The sequence below is a fragment of the Pan troglodytes genome, chromosome 4 (genome assembly GCF_028858775.2).
Source record: "Pan troglodytes isolate AG18354 chromosome 4, NHGRI_mPanTro3-v2.0_pri, whole genome shotgun sequence".
NCBI classification, from domain to species: Eukaryota; Metazoa; Chordata; class Mammalia; order Primates; family Hominidae; genus Pan; species Pan troglodytes.
In genome coordinates this window covers 129,360,763-129,387,387 of record NC_072402.2, presented here as the reverse complement: position 1 = coordinate 129,387,387, position 26,625 = coordinate 129,360,763, and the positions used below count along the sequence as shown (strand labels likewise).

The 26,625-nt window shown below is 39.7% G+C and overlaps 1 protein-coding gene across 14 annotated transcripts in view; it reads left to right on the top strand.

Moving 5' to 3' along the window:
- Nucleotides 1-26,625, top strand: part of RAPGEF6 (Rap guanine nucleotide exchange factor 6) — a 214,638-nt gene that overhangs the window by 23,164 nt on the left and 164,849 nt on the right. For all 14 annotated transcript variants that reach the window (XR_010156992.1, XM_001161644.5, XM_003339103.6 and 11 more), the window contains exons 2-4: nt 10,147-10,217; nt 11,508-11,564; nt 22,390-22,473. Coding sequence is in view for 13 of the 14 variants with exons in the window: in XM_001161644.5 (XP_001161644.2) it covers nt 10,147-10,217; nt 11,508-11,564; nt 22,390-22,473 (212 nt within the window). In the remaining variant the exon portion in view is untranslated. The remainder of the gene's footprint in view (nt 1-10,146; nt 10,218-11,507; nt 11,565-22,389; nt 22,474-26,625) is intronic.

Genomic DNA, 26,625 nt, shown 5'->3' with positions numbered 1-26,625 from the left:
GAAATAATTTACTGAAAGGATTCTGGATAGCTACAGAATTACTTGGAATACTGGAAAACCAGACTTGGCTAGGCTTGGGATACTAGAAAAACAGGCTTGGGTCTGTGACCCTTATCACAGATTTGGTAGATACTACTGCTACTAGCAGTGAATAGTGAGTGCCACAGTTTGCACTGTGGACCACCTGTACTGTCCATTGCGTATGTTGTAGACCCTTGATATGGTTTGGCTCTGTGTCCCCACCCAAATCTCACGTTGAATTGTAATCCCCAGTGATGGGGGAGGGACCTGTGGGAGGTGATTGGATTATGGGAGCAGATTTGCCCCCTTGCTGTTCTCGTGATGGTGAGAGTTCATTCTCTTGAGATCTTGAGTTGTTTAAAAGCATGTAGCACTTTTGTTCTACTTTGCTGTCTCTCTCCTGCTGGCTATGTCGAGATGTGCTTGCTTCCCTTTCACCTTCCACCATGATTTTAAGTTTCCTGAGGCCTTCCCAGGCATGCATCCTGTACAGCCTGCAGGACCATGAGCCAAACCTCTTTTCTTTATAAATTACCCCGGCTCCGGTAGTCTTTTTCTTTTTCTTTCTTTTTTTTTTTTTTTTTGAGACAGAGTCTCGCTCTGTCACCCAGGCTGAAATGAAGTGGCGTGATCTTGGCTTGCTGCAACCTCCGCCCCCCAGGTTCAGGCAATTCTCCTGCCTCAGCCTCCCAAGTAGCTGGGATTACAGGCACCCGCCACCACGCTCAGCTAATCTTTGTATTTTTAGTAGAGATGGGGTTTCACCATGTTGACCAGGCTGATCTCCAACTCCTGACCTCAGGTTATCCACCCACCACAGTCTCCCAAAATGCTGGGATTACAGGTGTGAGCCACTGTGTCCAGCCGGGTAGTTCCTTATAGCAGTGTGAGAATGGACTAATACAACCCTGCTGCAGCCACTGGCTGCCCAAGCGGATTCTATGCAGTTCTTGCTTCTCGGTGTCACTAGCTTCTGATTTAAAGTCTGGGATGAATATGTCTAATTGGTAACACTTGAATAATTTGCCCCTGCCTTTGTTGTATGGGAGGTTGGAAAAATAAAAATTTGGTGTTTTCAGCTTTCATGGTGGGAGACAGAACTCCACCGAAACTTATAAGGTGGTCTGTTGTCAGAGAGGAGCTCATTCATGCTTGGCCACACTGTAGCTATTTTTGACCATATGTTTCAGGAGCTAACAAAATATGACCAGCTATTTTTGTAAGTAAAGTTTTATTGGAACAGTCACACCCATTCATTTACCTGTTGTCCATGGCTGTTTTCATATTATAAAAGCAGAGCTAAATAGATGTGATAAAAAACCATCTGGGCCACAAATATTTACTATTTGGCCCTTTATTGAAAAAGTTTGTCAACTCCTGACAGGAATAATGCTGACATACATACATATATATATATATAAAGAGAGAGAGAGAGTCACACACAGACAGACAGACACACGGAGTCTCACTGTGTCGCCCAGGCTGGAGTGCAGTGGCGCAATCTCGGCTCACTGCAAGCCCTGCCTCCTGGGTTCACACTATTCTCCTGCCTCAGCCTCCCAAGAAGCTGGGACTGTAGGCGCCCGCCACCACGCCCAGCTAATTCTTTGTATGTTTAGTAGAGACGGGGTTTCACCGTGTTAGACAGGATGGTCTTGATCTCCTGACCTCATGATCTGCCTGCCTGGGCCTCCCAAAGTGCTGGGATTATAGGCGTGAGCCACCACACCTGGCCATAATGCTGATATTTTAATTCAGGGTCATGCAGTCAACATTACAGATGTTGTGAAGAACTACATGTTCATTTGTCCAAATTGTCCCTTTAAAATAAGGAGATTACAAACAAATATTTGAAGCTCTTTGAGGAGGGGCTTTTCAGATTTAAAGTGATAAACCTTATTAGTCTCTCTTTAGGCAGAGAACTGAAGATACATGTATATCTCAAACTTGTGAGTGAAATTCTCTTTCAGACTTTAACATTGAAAAGTTAATTTCTAATTCTTTCTCATATATTCATGGCATTGTTAATGATGTGCCGAAGATGTCCTGTAACTTGAGAAAGGAGAAAATTATATGATATAAGTTTAGTTGAGAGTCTTAGAAAATTCTGGTTCCCTGTAACACTAGCCTACCCACATGGAGTAAGTCAAGTTATGGGAGTTCTGTTTGCCATAACCTAACTTTTGTGTATTACAATTTTCAGAACTTGTTTGCCACCAGAACAAGTTGTCTTGTCAAAAATTACAAGCACATTTCCACAGGATAGACATTTTGTGAGTGCCTGCCTGCCTACACCTAACTCAGTGGTTGGGGCCCAGGCAGCCGTGTTTGTAGTACAGACATTCCTTGACTTACAATGGGGTTATATCATAATACAACCATGGTAAGTTGAAAATCTTGTAAGTCAGAAATGCATTTAATATACCTTACCTACCAAAAATCATAGCTTAGCCTACCTTAAACATGCTCAGAACACTTACATTAGCCTACAGTTGGGCAAAATCATCTAACGCAAAGCCTATTTTATAATAAAGTGTTGTGTATCTGGTATGATTTATTGAATACTGTACAGAAAACGGTGAAAAACAGAATGATTGAATGGATATTCAAATTATCATTTCCCAGGCTGTCATCACCAAAAAAAAAAAAAAAAAAATTAGCTGAGCATGGTGGTGCACGCCTGTAGTCCCAGCTACTTGGAAGGCCAACGTGGGAGGATTGCTTCAGTCCTGGAGATCGAGGCATCAGTGAGCTATGATTGCCGTCACTGCACTCAGCCTGGGTGACAGAGTGAGACCCCGTCTCTAAAAGCAAAACAAGACAGAAACATAATTCAGTGTCCACTGAATGCATATCGCTTTTGCATCATTGTAAAGTCAGGAAATCTTGTCGAACCATTGTAAGATGGGGACTGTCTCTATATGGCCACACTTACTCCGGCTATTGTTACATAATAAGGCATGAAAAAATGGGGGAAAGTGTATAATTTGGGAAGAAAGAAATAATACCGTATTCATAGGCAGGGCCATTGTATATGCAGAGAATCAAAAATAATCTACAAACTCTGAAAATTAAGTGAATTTATTAACAAGATGGTTGGACTCAAGTTTATTATATAGAATCAATTGATTTATGTAAACCAGCAATAAACCAAAAAGCCTCTAGTTTAAAAAATGACTCTTTTTGAGACAAGAATCTCACTCTGTCACGCAGATTGGAGTGCAGTGGCATGATCCCGGCTCACTGCAACCTCTACCTCCCAGGTTCAAGTGATTTTTGTGCCTGAGCCTCCTGAGTAGCTGGGATTGTAGGCATGCACCACCACACATAGCTAATTTTTGTATTTTTAGTAGAGACGGGGTTTCACCATATTAGCCAGGCTGGTCTCGAACTCCTGACCTGAGGTGATCTCCACTCACTTTGGCCTCCCAAAGTATTGGGATTATAGGTGTGAGCCACCACACCCAGCCAAACATGACATTATTTAAAAATACTAGAAAACTAAATATTTAAGAATAAATCCAACAAAAAGTATAGAAAATTTATTTACTGAATACTACAAAGTGTTCGTGTTAGTCTGGGTTCTGTTAGAAGCAGTTGTCACAACAATATTAGACATGCAAGGAATTTATTAGGGAAAATGCCTCTGAGCAAAAATGGAGAGAGTTGGTAGAGCATTCACACCAGAATGCTCATGTGACATTTGTGAAGGAGAGACGAAAGGAAGTTTGAGTGGAAGAGCCTTAGACTGCACTGTAACAGTGGTTTAGCAAGGTGGAAGGAGAATCCTTGAACCCATCAGAGTATTCCTGAGTCTCCCAGAACAGGCATTCCTTAGTATTTTTACCAGGCTCAGTTATTGATTGGGAGTATCGCATGGGAAGCTGGGCCCCAGTTCAAACATGTTGATAAATTACAGAGCCCCGTAATAGGGATTTTGTTCAAATACACTCCCTGTAGTTTGGAATCTGAGAGGCATATTTTCAAGGCCACCTGAGCTTACACTTTGCACCACACAAATCTACTTCTTCACATAGGTTTGAAGTTCAGGGAGCAGCTCCTCCATGGCTCTCAATGAGCTTCTTTTCCTGAGAAGAAACTTAGACAAGAGATGGTGGTGGGAAGAATTATAGCCCCTGTATGGTTGATCTCGGGGTTGCAACTGGTACTTATCCTTTCTCCTCCACTATGCATTTTGTTTTCTCCTCGCATAATCAGCTCTGCAGGTCTCAGTGGCTTATATGTTGGTATGACTCAAGCCTTCTTTCCTGAAATGTCTGAACCCTTGGTAATCATTCTTCTCAGGCTAATGCTGGGATATATGTCCATTTACAGTTACAGTGAGGTAAAGGAATAACCAAGCGAGTCATGTGGATTCCACACATTCCTCTCTGTTCACATTACATAAAAGCAGCCCTGCGTCCACCTACTGCTCAGGATCAGTTATCCCTGCCAAAATGGCAACTCTTCTTACCTGCTGATTCTTGGGCCCTGGTGTTTAAAGTGCCCTGGTGGCAGCTGTAAACTTGTTCACTGAGACTCTTGTACTGTTGCCTGGCAAGAGTATAGGCCTTTGGAACCAGGACCTGCAAACATGTAGAGTCCATAGCTGTAGGAATGGGAAGTACAAAATCCCTTTGTGGCTCATTGGGAATAATGATAAATGGGTGACTCTTGCTTCTACTCATTTGTTCCTAGGCCCATCTGTTCTTCCTGCTGTATACACTGCTCCATATAGAGGTCTGTGGTTTGATGTATCTTCATATTAAAAGGTGTCATTCCATTATTTCACATTATTGCCTTTAAGCTGAAAGTTCAGCTATGCCTTTATAAGGTTATTACAGCGTTCTGTGAGGCCAGTTGCTTCTGGATTGTGTGGTATGTGATATGACTAGTGGTCCCAAGGTTGTGATCATACTCCTGTGTTTGCTTTGAATTGGGTCCACTGGTTGGACTCTGGTATGTGGGATTCTAGTCCTGTGGTTCAGGCATTCTGGAAGCCCCTGGATTATGATCCTGGCTGAACCTCTGAGGTAAGATAAACCCAAACCCAGAATATAGATATCTATCACTGTGAAATGAACTACTGGCCGTTCTGGGATGAGAGACACCATATATAGTCTACTTGTTATCAAATGACTGGTTGCTCTTCTTGAATAATAGGATCATATCAGGAACTCATACGGTTGGTCTCTGTTGCTGACAGGTTGGACATTCAGAAGTAGCAGTAGCTAGACAGACCTTGATAAGTGGAAGTTTATATTGTTGGACCCATGTGTAGCCTCTATCTAGTGTCATTGTGGTCAGTCTAATCATGTATTAATTGTGCCAGTTCTGGGATATCCTTTTTTATCTTCATGGTTGTTCAGTGCCTCTTCCATGTTTAATGCCTTTTGGTGGGCATTAGTGTGGAATACAGAAAACTTTATACACTTTGTGCCCATTCCCATGTCTCCATCCTGTGTCTTTACCCTATCCCTCCTTGTCCCTGATCTTTTTGTCTTTTTCCTTCTAGACCCCTGACCAGACATCCATGCACTGGAATTTACATATATTTTCACCTTGGGCCACTGTCTTGTCTGTTTTGTGTTGCTATAACAGAATACTTGAGGCTGGGTCATTTATAAAGAAAGAGCTTTATTTGGCTCACAATTCTGGTGGCTGGAAGGTTCTAGATTGGCCACCTGCATCCAATGAGGGCCTCAGACTGCTTCTACTCATGGCAAAAAGTGAAAGGGGAGCAAGTGTGTGCAAGATCACATGGCAGGCTGGGCGCAGTGGCTCACGCCTGTAATCTCAGCACTTTGGGAGGCCAAGGCAGAATTGCTTGAGCCCAGGAGTTCGAGACCAGCCTGGGCAGCAAAGCAAGACCTTGTCTCTACAGAAAATAAAATAAATAAATAAATAAAACTAAATGGGCATGGTGTTGTGTGCATGTGCCTGTAGTCCCAGCTACTCAGGAATCTGAGGTGGGACGATTGCTTGAGCCCAGGAGGTCGGGGCTGCAGTGAGCCATGCTGATGCTGCAAAAAAAAAAAAAGAGATCACGTGGTAAGGGAGGAAGCAAGAGAGAGAAACCAAGGAAGCCAGACTCTTTTTAACAACCCTCTCTTGGGGGAACCAATTGGTTTCTGTGAGAGTGAGAACTCACTTACCCCCTCAGACAAGCATTGATCTATTCACAAGGGATCCACCCGCATGACCCAAACAGCTTTTGCTAGGTCCTACCTGCTAACACTGCTACATTGGGGATCAAATTTCAGCATGAGTTTTGGCAGGGACAAACCATATCCAAACCATAGCAGCTGCTATCCTTTGGCATGACCCATATCTATTGCTCACAACTCTACCCATTGAGGAGATTTTTCCTTTTCTCTTTCAAGGCTGTTCCTGAATGTGACTTCAACATAGCCTGTCAAAAAAAGAGTTAATTGAACAGATCTGAGACTGCTGTCCTTAGGAAGACCTATTTGTAAAGTTGTCTTTTTTGGCGGCTGGCATCTGGGAACTTGGATTTCAGGAATGTTCCCAGCATTTCATAACTGATAAGAATTAAAATATAGACATTCTTATCCAGGGTTAACAGACTTTTTCTATAAAGGGCCAAATAGTGAATGTTTTAGGTTTTGTGGCCCAGATGATTTTTCTTACAACTACTTAACTCTGCTTTTATAGCATGAAAAGAGCCATAGCCAATAGGTAAATGAATGGGCATGGCTATGTTTAGCAGTATCTCTTCTACCTACATGATGCCAGTAGCACCACTCCCTCAAAATTGTGACAGCCTAAAATAACTCCAGACGTTGCTAAATATCACCAAGACGGGAGAATCAGTCTTAGTTCGGGACTACTACAATGATTTTTTCAGGTGGATCTTTACTTCACTTTAGATATTTCCGGATGTCCTATCTTATGAAAAACGTTTTATATATTTGTCTTTTTTGTTGTTGTTTTTAGTTGTTTTAGGTGAAGGGTAAGTCTAGTTTCTTTTATTTTATCTTGACCTAAAGCCAAAGTCACTTCGACATTGCAGGAGGTGTCCTGACGTGCCCCCAACCACTGTATCCCGAAAAACTTCACTGAAATGGCATATCTTTTGAGTCTTCATAGTGTTTATCTCCCATTTTCTGGAGCCGCATGTGTGTTACCAAGGACTCTAAGGGTACCAGTCACCTCTAGCCTATTCTTTTATTCATTCTGTCCAATCAGCATGATGTAATATATGTAAATAGATCAGGAGGTTTAGATGTCTGTCCCCCACCCAACCCCCACTGACTGTGTTATGACAGAGAGCGGAAGAATTAAGAGTCCTAAGATAAAACTGTAAGTTAATATTGCCTTGCATGGATGCAGATTTTTTTCTGATCTTCTAATTGGAATGGAAAGTAAAGTAATGGAAAGTAACACCACATCAGTATTTGAGGCTTAATCAGCTTCAGCAGCAATATTATGGCTGAGACTGCAGGCTGTGATTAGGGAATTTGGTTCATTCTGTGGTAGTCTGCACAGTCATTTTTTAGGATCTGTCTGCTTTCTCCATAAATTAAATAGAATACAATAGAAACTATTACCTCTGCGTACTTCTGAGTCTTTACTGGTGGCACTAGTCTTTATTCTGTGCCCCTCTGGAAGAAATAGTCTTTTATTTACTGTCTTGTTCTGGGGAATGGGGCAGAGGTTTCCACTTGGCTTTTTCCATTGTGACGGCTTTTACCACACAGGTCATGGACCCATTATTTAGGGTATTCTAACTGCCAAGTATATAAATTCTAATTATAAACTGAGGGAGTGGGGAATGACCATTATTAGGTGGATCTGCAGACTCAGTGGACCCACTGTGAGCCACACTTTTGCCATGACTCTATTTATTACCTACATTCAGCAGGTTCTGGCTGGGTGGTTGGTGCTTTTACCCCATAGAGCCTCAATTGGGATCATTCTTTTAGTTCCATTCAATTGGTAGCTCTAAGCTGCTCTAGGAAGGCATAACTTACATATCTAGTACCTTGGTGTTATTCCATGTGGCCTTTCTGCCTCCCTAAGGCTAGCTGGAGCTTCTTCACAACATTAGTGGTCTCAGGGTGCTTGAATCTTTTATACAACCTCACTTCTATCGTATTCTTTTGGTCAGAACAAGTCACAGAGCCAACCCACATCTGTGGGGAGGGCACATAGATTCCAGGTTTTGATGGGTAACTGGCAAGACTGCATTGCAAAAGAGCATATGGGATAAGAAATACCTCTGTGGCCATCTTTGGAAATACAGTTTACTATATCAGTGCTTCATCTGCTATCTGCTAAAATTTGGTAGACCTTTCTTTTAACCTATTCAAATCTTTATTTTTATGTACTTAAATATCTTTTTCACTGTTACTTTAGTAAGGATTTAGCAGAAATAAATGTGGTTGTTCAATTCACTGTGGTTAATTGACAGTTGTTATCTTTGGAATTAGAGATTATTGCCTTTTTTTTTTCCTTGAGATGGAGTCTCAATCGCCTAGACTGGAGTGCAGTGGTGCGATCTCGGCTCACTGCAACTTCTTCCCAGGCTCAAGCCATCCCTCACACCTCAGCTTCCTAAGTAGCTGGGACTACAGATGTGTACCACAAGCCTGGCTAATTTTTTTAAATTATTTTTTGTAGAGGCAAGTTTCACCATGTTGCCCAGGCTGGTCTCTAACTCCTGGGCTCAAGTGATCACCCACCTTGGCCTCATACAGTGCTGGGATTACAGGCGAGAGCCACTGTGCTCAGCTTGATGCTTTTCTTTTCTTTTCTCTTCTTTTTTTTGAGATGGAGTCTCGCTCTGTCACCCAGGCTAGAGTGCAGTGGCACAATCTCAGCTCACTGCAAGCTCCGCCTGCCGGGTTCACGCCATTCTCCTGCCTTAGCCTCCTGAGTAGCTGGGACTACAGGCACCTGCCACCATGCCCGGCTAATTTTTTGTATTTTTAGTAGAGATGGAGTTTCACTGTGTTAGCCAGGTTGGTCTTGATCTCCTGACCTCATGATCCGCCCGCCTCGACCTCCCAAAGTGTTGGGATTACAGGCGTGAGCCACCGTGACCAGCCTAGCTTGCTGCTTTTCTTAATGGCTCCATGTTGTCTTATTAACCTACTAGAAAACGAGTTGTCTTTAGTTTCTCCCCCAGTACCCCCACTACTATCTGATAATTTTCTTGGCCAGTTGTATATCAGAGTGGGAAGGCAGTGTTTGGAAGTAGTTTGCCCTGGTATAAAGGCATTATTCCTCATAGGAAATAGGAAGTATGTTTTTTATAGCGAATTTAAGCTTGTCTGCTTTTTATTTTTTATTTATTTATTTATTTTTTTTTTATTATACTTTAAGTTTTAGGGTACATATGCAGGTTAGTTACATATGTATACATGTGCCATGTTGGTGTGCTGCACCCATCAGCTCGTAGCTTGTCTGCTTTTAATCTTAAATGACATCAGTGGTACAATACTATTTGCTGTCAGGGATCTATAGACTCTTTCCACTTTCTTCTGCTATGCCACTGCTCTTAGTTGAGGTTATACTGTGTCATCTTGAGGTTTTTGTTGTTGTTGTTGTTTTAATGCCTAGTTATCTGGGTGAGGAATAGAGAAAGATGTTCTACCTCTTTCACAGAGTGAACAATAGGATTGTACCATTGGAAATCTTTTTTATTTAGTGGTAGATTATGTCATTTTGAGTCTCTTTAGAAAGAAATTCTTTAATAAGTCATATTTTAAGAGGAATATTGATAAACTGGGTCATCTCTAGAGATGTCAGCCAGGATATTGGATATCAAATATTTGAACGCCACTAAAGAAGGAAAGTTTACATCTGCTTAGAAGTGAAATAATGAATTAATATACTTTCATATAAAATAATGAATTTGGGGTTCTGGCATTGTTTGAATGAATAGAGGCCATTGGTCACGTTGAAGAGGAGTTCCTTTGAGAGCTGAGGGATCTCTTCTCTGCCTTTTCAAATCTTTTATGATTCAGAGGTTTTATGATTTTTCCATAGTTAACTGCTTTGCCATAAGTGGTTGTTTGCTTAAAATCAGAATTGTGGGGTGCCTTATATTTTAAACAGCATATTTGAAAAATAATCTAATTTTTTTCTTCTGTTCCACAGGACTTAAATACTATTTATTCTTATCTTCATGGAATGGAAATATTGTCAAATCTCAGGGAACATCAGCTTAGGTAAGTGTCGTTCTGTATTTAAGAGCACACGCTGTATAGCCATTCATTCATTTATTCACCAAATATTTGTTAAGCACCTTTATATTCCTTATTGTTTTAAGCCCTTGGTATATGCATTATAGATTAGATCCCTGGTTTCCTGGAGTTTATATTTTGGTAGGGGTGATTTTGGAGTTGGGGAAAAACACTGACAATAAAAACTGAATTTGTTTTTCTTATTCAGTTTTTCTTAGCCATGGGACCTTAAGTCAGAACTAACCTTTAACTGTGGTTTTGTCTTCAATAAAATAGGGGTAATGATAGTATCTTTGTTGAAGTATTTCAAGGATTAAATGAAAATAAGTACCTAAAGCAAAACACAGTGTTGAGGTTGTGCTAGCTAGTAAAGACAAAACTCCTGTTATCTTTTTGTAGTTTGTGTTGATATTTATTATGCCAAATGCTTCAGCTGGGTATGGTATGTTGTATTATAGTGTTGTATTAAAGTGAAAGGAGCAGGAATCTTGATTTGGCCTAAGCTCCTGTGGAGAAAACCCATAAACTTTCTGAACCTTGTTTTTTTCTTCTGAAAAATGGGCTGGCTATCTGTCCTGGTTATCATATATCATTATGATTATATTTATAAAAACACTTTCGAGTGCTATAAAACACTTAACTATATAATATTTTAGTTAAACATGTGTTCCCACCACGAACAGCTTATCCAGTGACTTTTCCTGGGTTTTCATCAAGTTTCTGGTTATTGACCAGATTGATAAAATATAATTATTAGGGATTTATTATTTATTATATATTTTCTGTATAACATAATTCAGCTGTTAGTGTATGCCAAATAATTATATCAGGAAGAAAGAAAACTGAAAAATTAGCATTTTGTAATACTCAAAATATTTTTTATTGCAAACTGATTTATATATTCAGCAATTTTTTTGTATGTACATGCCTCTGCCAGTACCTGTTCTTCACACTGAGGATTCAGTAGTGAATCAGACAAATGTATATTTTTTGTAATGAAAACATTATTTGGTGTGAACTGACAGATTTTGACAGATTTTATAATGTACATAAAGAGTATTAAGGTTGATGCCACTGAATATTATCTATATTATTGCATTATGTATATATATAAAATATACATATATTTCTAAACTCTGTGTAGTTTAGTGACAACATACTGGTAGATTTGGTCATTTTCTAACAATCAATTAGATTATAATAATTAGTTGAGGTCAAATTATAACAATTTTAAAAACAAAATATAAGATAAAATCTTCAATTTTTTTTTAATAGATTAATGTCTGCAAGAGCACGCTATGAGAGATACAGTGGCAATCAGGTTCTCTTTTGGTAAGTATTTCCATAATTCACATAAACTAATGACTTTTATGTTTAAATTTTAACTCTTAGCATTGAAATTCATTTGATTCTGGGACAATTTATGTAGAGCACACTGAAAAATATTCATAGACCATGAAGTATATAACATACATAGAATCCACCAAAAGTGTACAAAGCAATGAATTTTAATAAATATATACTAAATGTGTAATGACTACTCAGATGAAAATAGAGATACCAGTTTTCCAGAAGGCTCTAATCAACTTTGAAAGGTAATGACAATTCTGACTTGTATCACTGTAGGTTAGTTTTGCCACTTATTGAACTTGGTATAGAGAGAATCTTTTGGTGATGCTTTTTTACTTAATAAATATCCAAATTTTTCTGTTTTTGTATGTGTTCTTTTTCACTGCTGTACAATATATAATTGTGTGCAAATAATGATTTGTCCCTTCCACTGTTAATAGTTGGGTTATTTCTAGTTTTCTTTTTGTTTGTTTGTTTGTTTGTTTTTGAGATGGAGTTTCGCACTTGTCGCCCAGGCTGGAGTGCAATGGCATAATCTTGGCTCACTGCAACTTCTGCCTCCCAGGTTCAAGTGATTCTGGTGCCTCAACCTCCCAAGTAGCTGGGTTTACGGGCATTAGCCGCCATGCCTGGCTACTTTTTGTATCTTTAGTAGAGATGAGGTTTTACCATGTTGGTCAGGCTGGTCTCAGACTTCTGACCTCAGGTGATCCACCTGCCTCGGCCTCCCAAAGCGCTGGAATTACAGGTGTGAGCCACCGTGCCTGGCCAATTTCTAATTTTTAGTATTATAAATAATACAGTTTCTATTAACATTCTGTTATTTTTGTGCCCTTATTGCTTACTCCTGTTGAGGATATTCCTAGGAATAAAATTATGGTCATGTGCCACGTAATGTTGTTTCAGTCAGTGATGGACTATTGTGTCAAGTTGCCTGCAGTATTCAGTAGAGTAACATGCCGTGCAAGTATGTAAACTAGGAGCAATAGGCTATACCATATAGCCTAGATGTATAGTAGGCTATACCATCTTCTAGGTTTGTGTTAAGTACACTCTATGATGTTAGCATGATGAAATCATCTAATGATGCATTTTTCAGAAAGTATCACCATCATTAAGCAAGGCATGACTGTAGTGGAAATGTGCATGTTCAAATTCAGGAGATTGTGACAGTTTTTTTAAATTAGTTGTACCAATTTTTTTTTTTTTTTTTTTGAGATGGAGTCTCGCTCTGTCGCCCAGGCTGGAGTACACTGGCACAATCTCAGCTCACTGCAAGCTCCGCCTCCTGGGTTCGTGCCATTCTCCTGCCTCAGCCTCCTGAGTAGCTGGGACTACAGGCGCCCACCACCACGCCCAGCTAATTTTTTTTTGTATTTTTAGTAGAGACGGGGTTTCACTGTGTTAGCCAGGATGGTCTCGATCTCCTGACCTCATGATCTGCCTGCCTCAGCCTCCCAAGGTGCTATGATTACAGGCGTGAGCCACCGTGCCCGGCCAATCGTGCCAATTTTAATAACCATTAGCTGTGTATAGTTAAGTTCCAGTTGCTCTACATGTTTGACAACCCTTAATGTTTGTGTTTTATTGTTTGCTTATTTTGAATTTTTGCTACTCTGCTGCTGATTACATTATGTTAGTTCATTGTGATTTTATTTTACATTTCCCTGTTACTAATGATGATGAATGACATTTATGTTTCTATCAGGTATTTGGATAGCTTCTTTTATTAATTGGGTTGTCTTTATCATTTCTGTTGATTTGTAAAAGTTATTTTTGAATTCTGAGTGGAAGTCCTTTGTTGGGTACGTCTAGTCTATTATCTATTTCCACTGTGCCACTTTTCCTTTTTTTTTTTTTTTTTTTTTTTTTGTTGAGACGGAGTCTCGCTCTTGTCGCTGAGGCTGGAGTGCAATGGTGTGACCTTGGCTCACTGCAACCTCTGCCTCTCGGGTTCAAGGGATTCTCCTGCTTCAGCCTTCCGAGTAGCTGGGATTACAGGCGCCCGCCACCATGCCCAGCTTATTTTTTGTATTTTTAGTAGAGATGGGGTTTCACCATGTTGGTCAGGCTGGTCTTGAACTCGTGACCTCAGGTGATCCACCCGCCTCGGCCTCCCAAAGTGCTGGGATTACAGGCGTGAGCCACCGCTCCCAGCCTTCTTTTTTTTTTTTTTTTTTGAAATGGAGTTTTCTTGCGTTGCCCAGGCCAGTCTTGAACTCCTAGGCTCAAGAGATCCTCCTGCTTCAGACTCCCGAGGATTACAGGCATACACCACTACACCCAGCTCTTTTTGCTCTATTATTGGCATCTTTGGAGAAAGAGTAATTCCTTTCTCAACTTGTCCCCTTGTGATTAGGGCCTTTTGTGTCCTGTTTTAAAAAAAAATCAAATCTTTCCTTTCTTCATGATTGCGAAGATTTTCTTTGTTTCTCCTCTAAAAGTTTGGTGTTTTCTTTCTCAAATATAGATCTACAATTCATCTTGGAATTGAGTTTTACTTTTGATGTGAGGTAGAATTCAAGATTCATTTTTCTTAATTTTAAAAATATTTATTAGTCATTTTAAATTTAATGAGAAACCCATCACGTTTCTTTTTTTCCTTCCTTCCTTCCTTCGCTCCCTCCTCCTCTCCTCTTCTCTCCTCTCCTCTCCCCTCCCCTCCCCTCTCCTCTCCTCCCCTCTCCTCCCCTCTCTTTTCCCTCCCTCCCTCCCTCCCTCCCTCCCTTCCTTCCTTCTCGTTAGTTCTTTTCGTCTCACCATGTCACCCAGGTTGGAGTGCTGTGGCGCGATCTCGGCTTACTACAACCTCCGCCTCCTGGGTTCATACAATTCTCCTGCCTCAGCCTCCGAAGTAGCTGAGACTACAGGCGCATGCCACCACGTCTGGCTAATTTTTGTATTTTTAGTAGAGATGGGGTTTCACCACATTGGCCAGGCTGGTCTTGAACTCGTGACCTCAGGTGATCTGCCTGCCTCGGCCTCCCAAAGTGCTGGGATTACAGGCATGAGCCACTGCACCCAGCCTCATTACATGTTAACGCAATTAACATTTATGAGAAAGAACTATTTTCATAAAAGATTTAATTATAGTTTAGCAAATCTAATATCTCTCTGACATTAATCGGATTGTCATATCTGCTGCATTCAGTCTGTTGTGATATATTTTTTGAATGAAAGAAATCTTCATACAGAGAAGTTGTTAAAACAAAAAAAAAATGCGGGGAAGTTCTTTTCAGATAAGTTGGGTATTCTTCTTTAAAACAGTACCAAAACTTGACAGGTTGCTTACAGATTAGTTTCAGTATGGGGTCTGAGACTTTATCCATGAACTTTTTACTGTGTTGCATTAGAAACAATTGGTCTATCTTGCACATTGAATAAATCATTTCTCTATGTTTGATTTTTGTAATGCCATGCGTTGGCCATTTGGAAAATATTGATGGTCCTGGTGTATGTAGTTTTTCTCATTTTGGCACTTTAAAAAAAATTTATCAAAAATGGCATTGCTAATATCACCACCAGCCTCTTCTGAAAAGTTTAGGGAAGTGTCAAGCTCACAGTAATGGATACAAATTTTCTAAAATGTAAATTGTTGATTGAAGGCATGGATTTTATTATTGGCAAGATTCATTAGGTATCCCTATGGACATCCAGTTGATCCAGCACCATTTATTGAAAAACTATCTTTTTCTCTCTTGCGCTGCAGTGTCCTCTTTGTGTTAAATTAAGCGACCCCGTGTGTGTGGGTGTGTGTGTCTGTATCTCTGTGTGGTCTCTTTATTTTGCTCAATTGTTTATTGCTCATTTGTTTATTGTTTATTTTGCTCATTTGTTTATTTTGCTCATGCCTGTGTTCATGCAAGTACTGCACTGTCAAGCTGTGTAGTTTGAGTTTTTTGTTTGTTCGTTTTGTTGTTGTTGTTGTTGTTTGTTTTTGAGACAGAGTCTCACTCTGTCACCCAGGCTGGAGTGCAGTGGCAAAATCTCGGCTCACTGCAACCTCTGCATCCTGGGTTCAAGCGATTCTCATGCCTCAGCCTCCCGAGTAGCTGGGACCACAGGCGTGGACCACCACGCCCGGCTACTTTTTGTATTTTTAGTAGAGACAGGATTTAGTAAAGACGGGGTTTCACCACGTTGGCCAGGCTGGTCTCAAACTCCTGGCATCAAGTAATCCGCCCGTCTCTGTGTCCCAAAATGCTGAAATTACAGGCGTGAGCCCCCACGCTCGGCCTAAGCTGTGTGTTTTGATATCTGATAGCATGAGTTTGTATTCAGTAGAGTAACTCAGGCTTGTACTCAGGCTTGTTCTTCAAGATTGTCTTGGCTATCACTGTTGCTTTGCCTTTCTGTGTAAATTCCAGAATCAGCTTGTCAATTTCCACACACAGTTATACACAAGAAAGCCTTTGGGAGGCTGTGGGCTTTGGATTAGGATAGCATTAAATCCATAAATCAATTCAGAGAGAAATGACGTTGTTACAATGAATCTGTCAATCTGCAAACATGTATATTCTTCCATTTATTTAGTCTTCTTTAATTCTTCACAGCAGTGTTTTAGGAGGGTGTTTTTCCAACATAAACAGTTTGAGCAGTTTTTTCTGTAACACTTTAAAGATGTTTTATCATGTTCTTGCTTCTATTTATGTTGAAGAGTCAGTAATCAGTGTTCTTGTTACTCCTTTGCAGTTAATATGTTTTTTCCTCTGACTGCTTCTGAGATTTTTCTTGCTTTTTGCTTTTCAGCAGTTTTGTCTAATGTTGCTAGGTATGGTTTTCTTTGGATTTATTCTGTTTAGGGTTTATAGATCTTCATGATACCCTGATTTGATATCTTTCATCGATTTTGGAAAATTCTTACAGAGTATTTTAAAAATTATTGCTTCTGTCCTGTTTTCTCTTTCCTCCTTCCTGCTTTATTTTGTCCCATATTTCCTTTACACTGTTTTCCATCTTCCCGTCCTTTTTTCTGTCTGTGTTTCAGTCTCCCATTTTCTACTGCCTTATTTTCTAATTTGTGAATTTCTGTCTTCTGCTGTTTCTAGTCTAAAATACCCACTCGTGAATTTTTAAGTTTTAATTGTAGTTTTTCAATTCTAGATTTTCATTTCTGTTTCATAGATACCAGTTCTTTGGTTGAATCCGTCATCTGTTTTCCTTTTTTCTTGAACGTAATAAATATAGCAGGTTTTTTTTCTGTTGGTTTTAGGTTATTTGGTCTCATTTCCAGCAATGTTGATACTTTTTTTAACTTTTTAATCGACACATTATAGTTGTGTATATTTATGGAGTACAAGTTGGTATTCCAATACAGTTATGTGTTATATAATGTACAAATTAGGGTAGTTAGCATATCCATCACCTCATACATTTAATCATTTTTTGGTGGTGAAAACATTCAAAAGCCTCTCTTCTAGCTATTTTGTAATATACAGTACTTTACTGTTAACCATAATAATCCTACTGTGCAATGGAACACCAGAATTTATTTTTCTTATTTTGTTGTAACTTTGTACCCACTACCCAACCTCTCCTCATCTTTCTCTCCCACCTCCCCACTCCAGTCTCTGGTAACCACAGTTCTACTCCACTTCTATGGTACCAACTTTTTATTTTTTAGATTCCACATATAAGTGATATTCTGCAGTATTTGCCTCTCTATGTCTGTCTTATTTCACTTAACATAATATCCTCCAGTTCCATCCATATTGCTGCAAATGACAGGATTTCATTCTTTTCATGGCTGAATGATACTCTATTGAGTATATATACCCCATTTTCTTTATCTGTTCATTCATTGTTGGACACTTGGGTTGAGTCTGTATTTTGGCTATTGTAAAATATGGGAGTGCAGATATTTCTGTAACATACTGATTTCATTTCCTTTGGATATGTATCCAGTAGTAGGATTGCAGGATCACCTAGAAGTTCCATTTTTTTTTTTTTAGTAACCTCCATATTGTTTTCCATAATAAGTACTAATTTACGTTCCCACCAACAGTGTATAAGTGTTCCCTTCTCCTGAAATCCTCGCCAACACTTGTTTTTGTCTTTTTGTTAGTACCCATTCTCACTGGAATGAAGTGGTGTCTTGTTGTGATTTGAGTTTGCATTTCCCTGATGATTAGTTTATTTGAATATTTTTTCATATACCTATTGGCTATTTTTATGTCTTTTCAGAAATGTCTGTTGAGCTATTTTGCCCATTTTTAATCAGGTTTTTTTTGCTATTAAGTTTTTTATATATTCTGGATATTAACCCATTGTCAGAGGTATAGTTTGCAATTCTCTCCTATTTCTGTAGGTTGTCTATTCATTTTGTCAGTTGTTTCCTTTGCTGCGCAAAAACTTTTTAGTTTGATGTAATCAGATTTATCTGTTTTTGTTTCTGTTGCCTGTGTTTTGAGGTCTTCGCTTTAAAAATCCTTGCCTAGCACAGTGTTGTATAGCATTTTCCCCTATTTTCTTCCAGTAGATTTCGTGGTTTCAGGTTTCACATTTAAGTCTTTAATCCATTTTGAGTTGATTTTTGTATATAGTGAGAGGTAGGAGTTTAGTCTTATTCTTCTGCAAGGAGATATACATTTTCTAAGTGTTTTTGGCACCTTTTTTGAAAATCAGTTGTCTGTTTAATTCTGGGATATCCATTCTGCTCTATTGGTCTGTTTTTATGTCAGTACCATGCTTTTTTGGTTGCAGTAGCTTTGTAGTATATTTTGAGGTCTATCGATCTGTCCATTGCTGAAAGTAGGGTATTTGCGTTCCCTGCTATTACTATATTATAGTCTGTCTCTCCCTTTATATCTAATGATATTTGCTTTACAAGCTTGGGCACTCCAGTGTTTGGGGTGTGTGTGTTAATATATACTGTAAATATATATATGAGACACAAATATATATTATATAATGATTATATAATATATATAATAAATAATGTAATTGTTATATCTTCCTGTTGAATTGATCCCTTTATCATTATATAATCACCTTTTCTGTCTCTTTTTACAGTTTTTGACTTAAAGTAAGCATGGCTACTCCTGTTTGCTTTGGCTTTCCATTTGCATGGATGTCTTTTTCTATCCTTTAACTTTTTTTTTTTTTTTTTTTTTATATGATGGAGTCTCACACTGCTCCCCAGGGTGGAGCACAGTGGTGCGACCTTGGCTCACTGCACCCTCCGCCTCCTGTGTTCAAGTGATTCTTGTGCTTCAGCCTCCCAAGTAGTTGGTATTACAGGCGCGTACCACCACACCCAGCTAATTTTTGTATTTTTTAGTAGAGACAGGGTTTCGCCATGTTGGCCAGGCTGGTCTTGAACTCCTGACCTCAAGTGATCTGCCTGTCTCAGCCTCCCAAAGTGCTAGGATTACAGGCATAAGCCACTGCACCCAACCACTGTCCCTTAACTTTCAATCTATGTTTGTCTTTAACAGTGAGGTAAGTCTGTTATACGCAGCATACATTTGGGTTTTATTATCCATTCAGCCATTCTATATCTATTATTTGGAGGAGCTTACCCAGTTACATTCAAGGCTGTAATTTATAGGTAAGGATTTATTCCTGCCTTTGTGTTAATGGTTTTCTGGTTGTTTTATAGATTTTTTTTTCTGTAGCCTTCTTTCTCTCTTGTTCACCTCTGTGGTTTTGTGGCTCACTGTGGTGCTGTACTTTGTTTCCTTTCTCTTTCTCCTTTGTGTATCTGCTGTACTTACTTTATGTTTACTATAGAGCTAGCATAAAGAGTCTTGTTATAATGCACTATTTTAAGCTGATAGCAAATTAACTTTGGTCTCTGTATTACTCCATTCTCACGCTGTCATAAAGAACTACCTGAGACTGGGTAATTTGTGAAGAAAAGAAGTTTAATTTACTCACAGTTCCACAGGCTTCACAGGAAGCATGAGTGGGAGGTCTTAGGAAACTTACAATCACAGCAGAAGGTGAAGGGGAAACAAGCACTCCTTACCACGGTGGAGCAGGAGACAGAGAATGCGATGGGGGGAAATGCCACACTTAAACCATCAGATCTTGTGGAACTCACTGTCATGAGAACAGCGTGGGGGAAAATCTGTCCCCATGATCCAGTCGCCTCCCACCAGGTCCCTCCCCTGACACATGAGGATTACAATTCAACATGAGATTTGAGTGGGGACATAGAGCCAAACCATATTATTCCACCACTGGCCCCTCCCAAATCTCATGTCCTTCTCACATTTGAAAACCAATCATGCCTTCCCAGCAGCCCCCCAAAGTCTTAACTCAATCCAGCATTAACTTAAAAGTCCAAGTCCAAAGTCTCATCTGAGACATGGGAAGTCCCTTCCACCTATGAGCCTGTAAAATCAAAAACAAGTTAGTTACTTCCAAAATACAATGGAGGTACAGGCATGGGGTAAATGCTCCTGTTCCAAATGGTAGAAATTGGCCAAAATAAAGGGGCTACAGGTCCCATGCTAGTCCGAAACCCAGCAGGGCAGTCATTAAATCTTAAAGCTTCCAAATAATCTCCGTTGACTCCATATCTCACATCCAGGGCACCCTGAGGCAAGTGGTAGGCTCCCAAGGCCTTGAGCAGCTCTGCCCCTGTGGCTCTGCAGGGTACAGCCCCTGTGGCTACCTTCATGGGCTGGCATTGAGTGCCTGTGGCTTTTCTAGGCTCCTAGTGCAAACTGTGGTTCTACCATTCTGGGGTCTGAAGGACAATGGCCCCCTTTTCGCAGCTCCACTAGATAGTGCCCCAGTGGGGACTCTGTGTGGGGGCTCCAACCCCACATTTTCCCTCTGCACTGCCCTAGTGGAGGTTCTCCATGAGGGCTCTGCCTCTACAGCAGACTTCTTCCTGGACATCCAGGCATTTCCATACATCCTCTGAAATCTGGGCAGAGATTCCCAAACCTCAACTTTTGACCTCTGCGTACCCGCAGGCCCAACACCATGTGGAAGCCGCCAAGGCTTGAGGCTTGCAGCCTCTGATTCAATGGCTTGAGCTATACTGTTGGCCCCTTTTGGCCACACAGTTTTAAACTAGCAAATCTTGTGAGAGCTCACTATCATGAGAACAGCATGCGGTAAATCTGCCCCCGGATGGAGCTGGAGCATCTGGGATGCAGGGCACCATGTCCTGAGGCTACACAGAGTAGCAGGGTCCTGGGCCCAGCCCATGAATCATTTTTGGTTGGCCTCTGGGCCTGTGATAGGAGGGGCTGCCTTGAAAGACTCTGAAATGCCCTGGAAACATTTTCCCCATTGTGTTGGCTATTAACATTTGGCTCCTTTTGTGCACATTTCTGCAGCGGGCTTGAATTTCTCCCCAGAGAATGGGGTTTTCTTTCCTACCACATTATCAGGCTGCAAATTTTCTAAACTTTTATGCTCTGCTTCCCTTTAAAATATAAGTTCCAGTTTCAGATAATCTCTTTGTTCATGCATATGAACGTACACTTTTAGAAACAATCGGATCACCTCTTGAATGCTTTGCTGCTTAGAAATTTCTTCTCCCAGATACCCTAAATCATGTCTCAAGTTCTAAGTTCCATAGATCTGTAGGGCAGGGGCAAAATGCCACCAGTCTCATTGCTAAAGCATAGCAAGAGTGACCTTTACTCCAGTTTCCAGTAAGTTCCTCATCTCCATCTGAGATCACCTCAGCCTGGACTTAATTGTTTATTATCACTTATCAGTATTTTGGTCAAAAGCATTCAACAAGTCTCTAGGAAGTTCCAAACTTTTCCACATCTTTTCTGTCTTTTTCTGAGTCCTCCAAACCATTCCAGCCTCTGCCCGTTACCCAGTTCCAAAGTCACTTCTACATTTTCAGGTATCTTTGTAGCAGTGCCCCACTATTACTAATAATTTGTATTTCTATTATTGCACATATAATTATAGCAAAATTAGAAAACATAGGCAGTGAGAAAAACTTCATCTGAAACTTTGTTGTGAAGAATAAGAATGATTTCTCTGTGGTAAATACCTTGGGATAACATTGTGGAGCTAAATGTTATGACATCCTTGTGGCTTGTGCTGAAGATTCCTATATTGATTTGGAAAAAGGGTTTTGGTGATTTTGATTTGTAGTATTAGTAAGCAGTGAATAAATTTTTATCACAGCCCCTGTAAAATGGATACTATATGTGGATTTGGTTAGTATTTTAGAGTTGTTTTCATTTGCATTTTCTGTTTACTAGTGACTCTGTGTTCTGTGTAGCTGTTAAGAATTGTCTGTTTTAATCTTCTGTTCATTTACTACTTGAAATAGTAATGCATTTCTGTGAGTACTGATACCTATTACAGGTATTATCTTTAATCGTATCACATTTGAAAATTATTTTCTGTTCATCTTTTTGTTGTATTCAAGTTTTAACTTGTATGTGTTAATATACTTCAGAATTAAATGTTATTTTCTTCTACAAGTGTGATACAATTCTTCTGTTTTCTTTTTTTCTAGGAAACATGTTTCTTAATTGCTTTCTTAGCTTTAAAGCTTTAATTAAACTGAAATTTATTTCAAGGAACAGTATAAACAATGATTGTTGTTTTTTGCTAAAATGTATTTCTAAAATACTTTATTCACTTTAAGTATTGGTGTTTTATAGTATGTATCTGAAGATAGTGATTATACTTTTATTTCACATAAACGTGGTCTGTATAAAACCTTAGGCAACAGGCAAAATATTCCAAATTTCCAGGTAGTGTTACTTCATTTTTAATTATTTGTACTATTATCAGAATATATTTCATATTGAATTCATATACATATGAACATGTGTGTTGTTTTGCTCATTTATTTACTTATTTATTTAAACAGTTCAGAAACGATTGCCAGATGTTGGTATATCCTGCTTTCTGGATCTGTGCTTGTGAAAGGCTCCATGGTCTTGCCTCCTTGCAGGTACGTTTACATTTGCTATATGGCAGGCAAAGTTAATGTTAAACTATTTTGTATAGGATGTATATTTTCTTTCAGTAAGTGATACATCTTTTAAATGTCTTTGCTTGTTGGCACCATTGGAAATACTTGGCAGGAATCAGTTAATCTTTTGTTATTTCTGAGGGTATAATCTGTAAGCTTACACCATGATGTGATAACTTCTTCCTGTCTGAAAATTAGTTTTATGGGGCTGGGCACGGTGGCTCACACCTGTAATCCCAGCACTTTGGGAGACTGATGCGGGCGGATCACCTGAGGTCGGGAGTTCAAGACTAGTCTGACCAATGTGGAGAAACCCCGTCTCTATTAAAATAAAAAATTAGCTAGGTGTGGTGGCACATACCTGTAATTCCAGCTACTCAGCAGGCTGAGGCAGGAGACTCGCTTGAACCTGGGAGATGGAGGTTGCCGTGAGCTGAGACCACGCCATTACACTCCAGCCTGGGCAATAAGAGCGAAACTCCATCTCCAAAGAAAAAAAAATTAGTTTTATGTACGATTTGATCTGATTTATCTAATTGGTTTTTGATTCATTGCTGTTATTGGGTGTAGAGAGGTGATATAATAGTTAAGAAATTGGTTTTTGGAGTAAATCAACTAGATTAAAATTCTGATTCCATCACTAGTTATGTGACTTTGGACAAATTTTAGTTTTCTTGGCTGACAAATGGGAATAATAATGGTACTTACTTAAGTATTGTCATGAGGTGTTAGGAAACTACTACAAATGCTCTCAACAGAAGTCTATAAGGGTTCACACTCTGGAGCCAGACTTCATGAGTTCATATCTGCTCTACTATTTCTTGGGCAGATTACTTAATTTCTTTGTGCCTTACTTTGCTCATTTGTAAAATGAGCATAATAATACAACCTCTTTCATAGCATAAGCTAGTTCTGAGAAATAAATGACTTACTCTACGTAAAGCTCTTAGAACAGTGCCTGGCTGTTAGAAGTAATCGTTAATTATTTTAACTATTAGGTAAAAGAGAAGGGTGGTAGAAAGAAGGTCAGTTGTGGAATTCTGTTAGTAATTATTAAGATTTTAGGGCCTCAACGTATGCTTTAGTGACATAAAAATTTAACTTTTTGTGACTTTTTCCCCAAAATGTTGAGAAGAAATTTCTAGGCTTTTAAAGTAAGACTTCCAATTGTAGTTAATTTAGTGGCATAACTATTTAACATAAATATCAGGATATGGGACATCTCAATTTAAATATCATTTTAGAAGTCATGCCTTGACTCCTGAAACTTTACATCATTGGCCTTTGGTTAAATGAAATGTGCTAATTGACCAGTTGAATAACACATATAGTTGACTGTATTTATAAATATATAGTAGTTCTTGGTTTTTTTGAGCTTTTTGGCCATTGTTCCTTTTCCCTGTATTTGTGAAACTCACATTAATGAATTTGTATTGTTAGTCCCTGAGAACTGAATATGCTGGATTGATATTGCCTATGGTTATATTTTAAGATTATTAGTATTTTTCTGTTGAACACTCCTGCTGTTCTGAATGGTCAAGATCTTTGTTATGAGGACTTTTAATAGCCCTTAATCAACTGCAATAATTCACTACTAGTTTGTGATCAAGACAATGAAGTTTATCTTTTTAAGTAAATAATCAGAATGTTTGAGATTTTAGAAAAATCATGGTATGCATTAATGTAATCATAAACTTCACAGGAAACATGATTATGGAAGTTTAATCTTTATTCTAAAGAATAATACTGATTAGGGAATTTGTATCTTTTGTGTGAAAGATTTATAATAGGCTATTGTAGGTTCATTTTTAGGATTTGTGAGTTACTATAACAAACTACCTGGAATAATGCTTAGCATATATTAAGCATCAAGTAATTTTTGGCTTCTTCAGTCAGAATACAGAAACCATACCGTAATTGGAACAAGTGAAGTTTGATTTTTTTATTATTATGATTTTTTAAATTTGAGACAGAGTCACTGTTGCCCAGGCTGGAGGGCAGTGGCACGATCTTGGCTCACTGCAACCTGCGCCTTCTGGGTTCAAGCAATTCTCCTGCCTTAGCCTTCCGAATAGCTGGGATTACAGGTGTGTGCCACCACGCCCAGCTAATTTTTGTATTTTTAGTAAAGACAGGGTTTCACCATGTTGGCTAGACTGGTCTCAGGCTCCTGACCTCAAGTGATCTGCCCGCCTTGGGCATTACAGTGCTGTGATTACAGACATGAGCCACTGCACCTGGCCTGAGCAGGTAAAGTTTAATTTTAAAATTAAACTAGTTCAAGGGATTAGCTACTAAGAAGGATAAAGCAGAATACCCTACAGCTGAGGGCGAGTTCCCAAAGACAAAACAAACTTGAAAGGGAGACAGACCCCTTCCTCACGACTAGAGTTGAGACTTGGTTGAAGAATGTTAGTTGCAGCCCAATAAATAGCAGAGACATTCACTGGGTTGCTCTGGGACAGAGCTGGTCCACAGTTGTCTGGTCAAGGCTGGCAGGAAGGGGAAGGGAACTGCTGACCAGGAGTGGCACGTAAAAGAACCCCCTTACCAGGATGCAGATGGCCCCTGAAGCTGGGGACAGGAAACAGAAGCCCTCCAATTGCAGAGGAAAGACTTTCTTACTGCAGTGTTACTCTAGCACCCTCTGCTGACAAAACTGTAACATTTTCAGCTAGCAAAGGAGAACATTTACACAATTCTCATCCTTATCACAAAGTATGGCAATAAAGGGTAGATTTGAAGCTGAGAGCCAGTATGTTTGGAGAGGCAGTAAATAACTGTCACAGTCCACTCCCCTGGCTGCTCAGCTTCCTTATGAATGCTTCTAAACACACTTGAAATTCCATTCAACAATCTGTGTCTACGTAACAAGACAAAACTATCCTTTATACAAATGAAGTTCTTACCCTCTCCCCCAAATAAGGAGACACACAACAACAATCATTGCTAGCTATATTTGTATGTAATCTGTCATAGTGCCTCTGAATATTCTGTTAACTAAAGACTACCTTATAAAGTTTACCTTCAATATCTTATACCATATATATAGTAAGCAAAGAGAAAATGCAAAAAGCTACTTACTACAGTCTTTGTTTCTATAATGGGACACAAGGCTATAGTTCATATCTCTGTCTTTCACTACCCATTCAGTATTTCTTGCCTCAACTAAAACTTCAGCTGTTCTGTGTCCTTTACTTTGTGATTGGAACAAAACTTTAATTTTGATGTGTCTTCAACTATCCTGCCTTTTTCTTAGTTGCTGTAGTTTTTCATTAACCTTTTTTTTTTTTAAGACAGAGTCTCACTCTGTCACCCAGGTTGGAATGCAGTGATGTGATCCCAGTACACTGCAATCTCTGCCTCCCGGGTTCTGGCAATTCTCCTGTCTCAGTCTCCCAAGTAGCTGGGATTACAGGCATGCACCACCATGCCCGGCTAATTTTTATACTTTTTGTGGAGACGGGGTACCATGTTGGCCAGGCTGGTCTTAAACTCCTGACCTCAAGTGATCTGCCTCCCTTGGCCTCCCAGAGTGCTAGGATTACAGGTGTGAGCCGCCTCGCCTGGCTGTTTTCCATCAATCTTTATTGGTTTTTTTGTTGTTGTTGTTGTTGTTGTTTTTTAAGACGGAGTCTCACTCTGTTGCCCAGGCTGGAGTGCGGTGGCTCAGTCTCGGCTCACCTCAACCTCTGCCTCCCAGGTTCAAGTGATCCCTCTGCTTCAGCATCCCAAGTAGCTAGGACTGTAGGTGTGCACCACCACATCCGGCTAATTTTTGTATTCTTAGTAGAGATGAGGTTTCACCATGTTGGCCAGGCTGGTCTCGACCTCCTGACCTCAAGTGATCCACCTGCGTTGGCCTCCCAAAGTGCTGGGATTACAGTGTGAGCCACCCTACAGTGTGAGCCACCGCACCTGGCCCCATTAATCTTTAATAGTGGGCATGGCAATACTAACAGGAGCATAAGAGAATGGCCTAAGTTCCAGATGTAGTCTTTCTTGCCTACATTTTGTGCAGTAACCCATTTTTCCTCTGCTAATTGGAATCAGTCACGTGGGCCAGTAGACTAACCTCTTTTGCTGCCTGTTGGTTTAATGACTAGGTAGAAGTCTCTAGTTGAGTGGAAC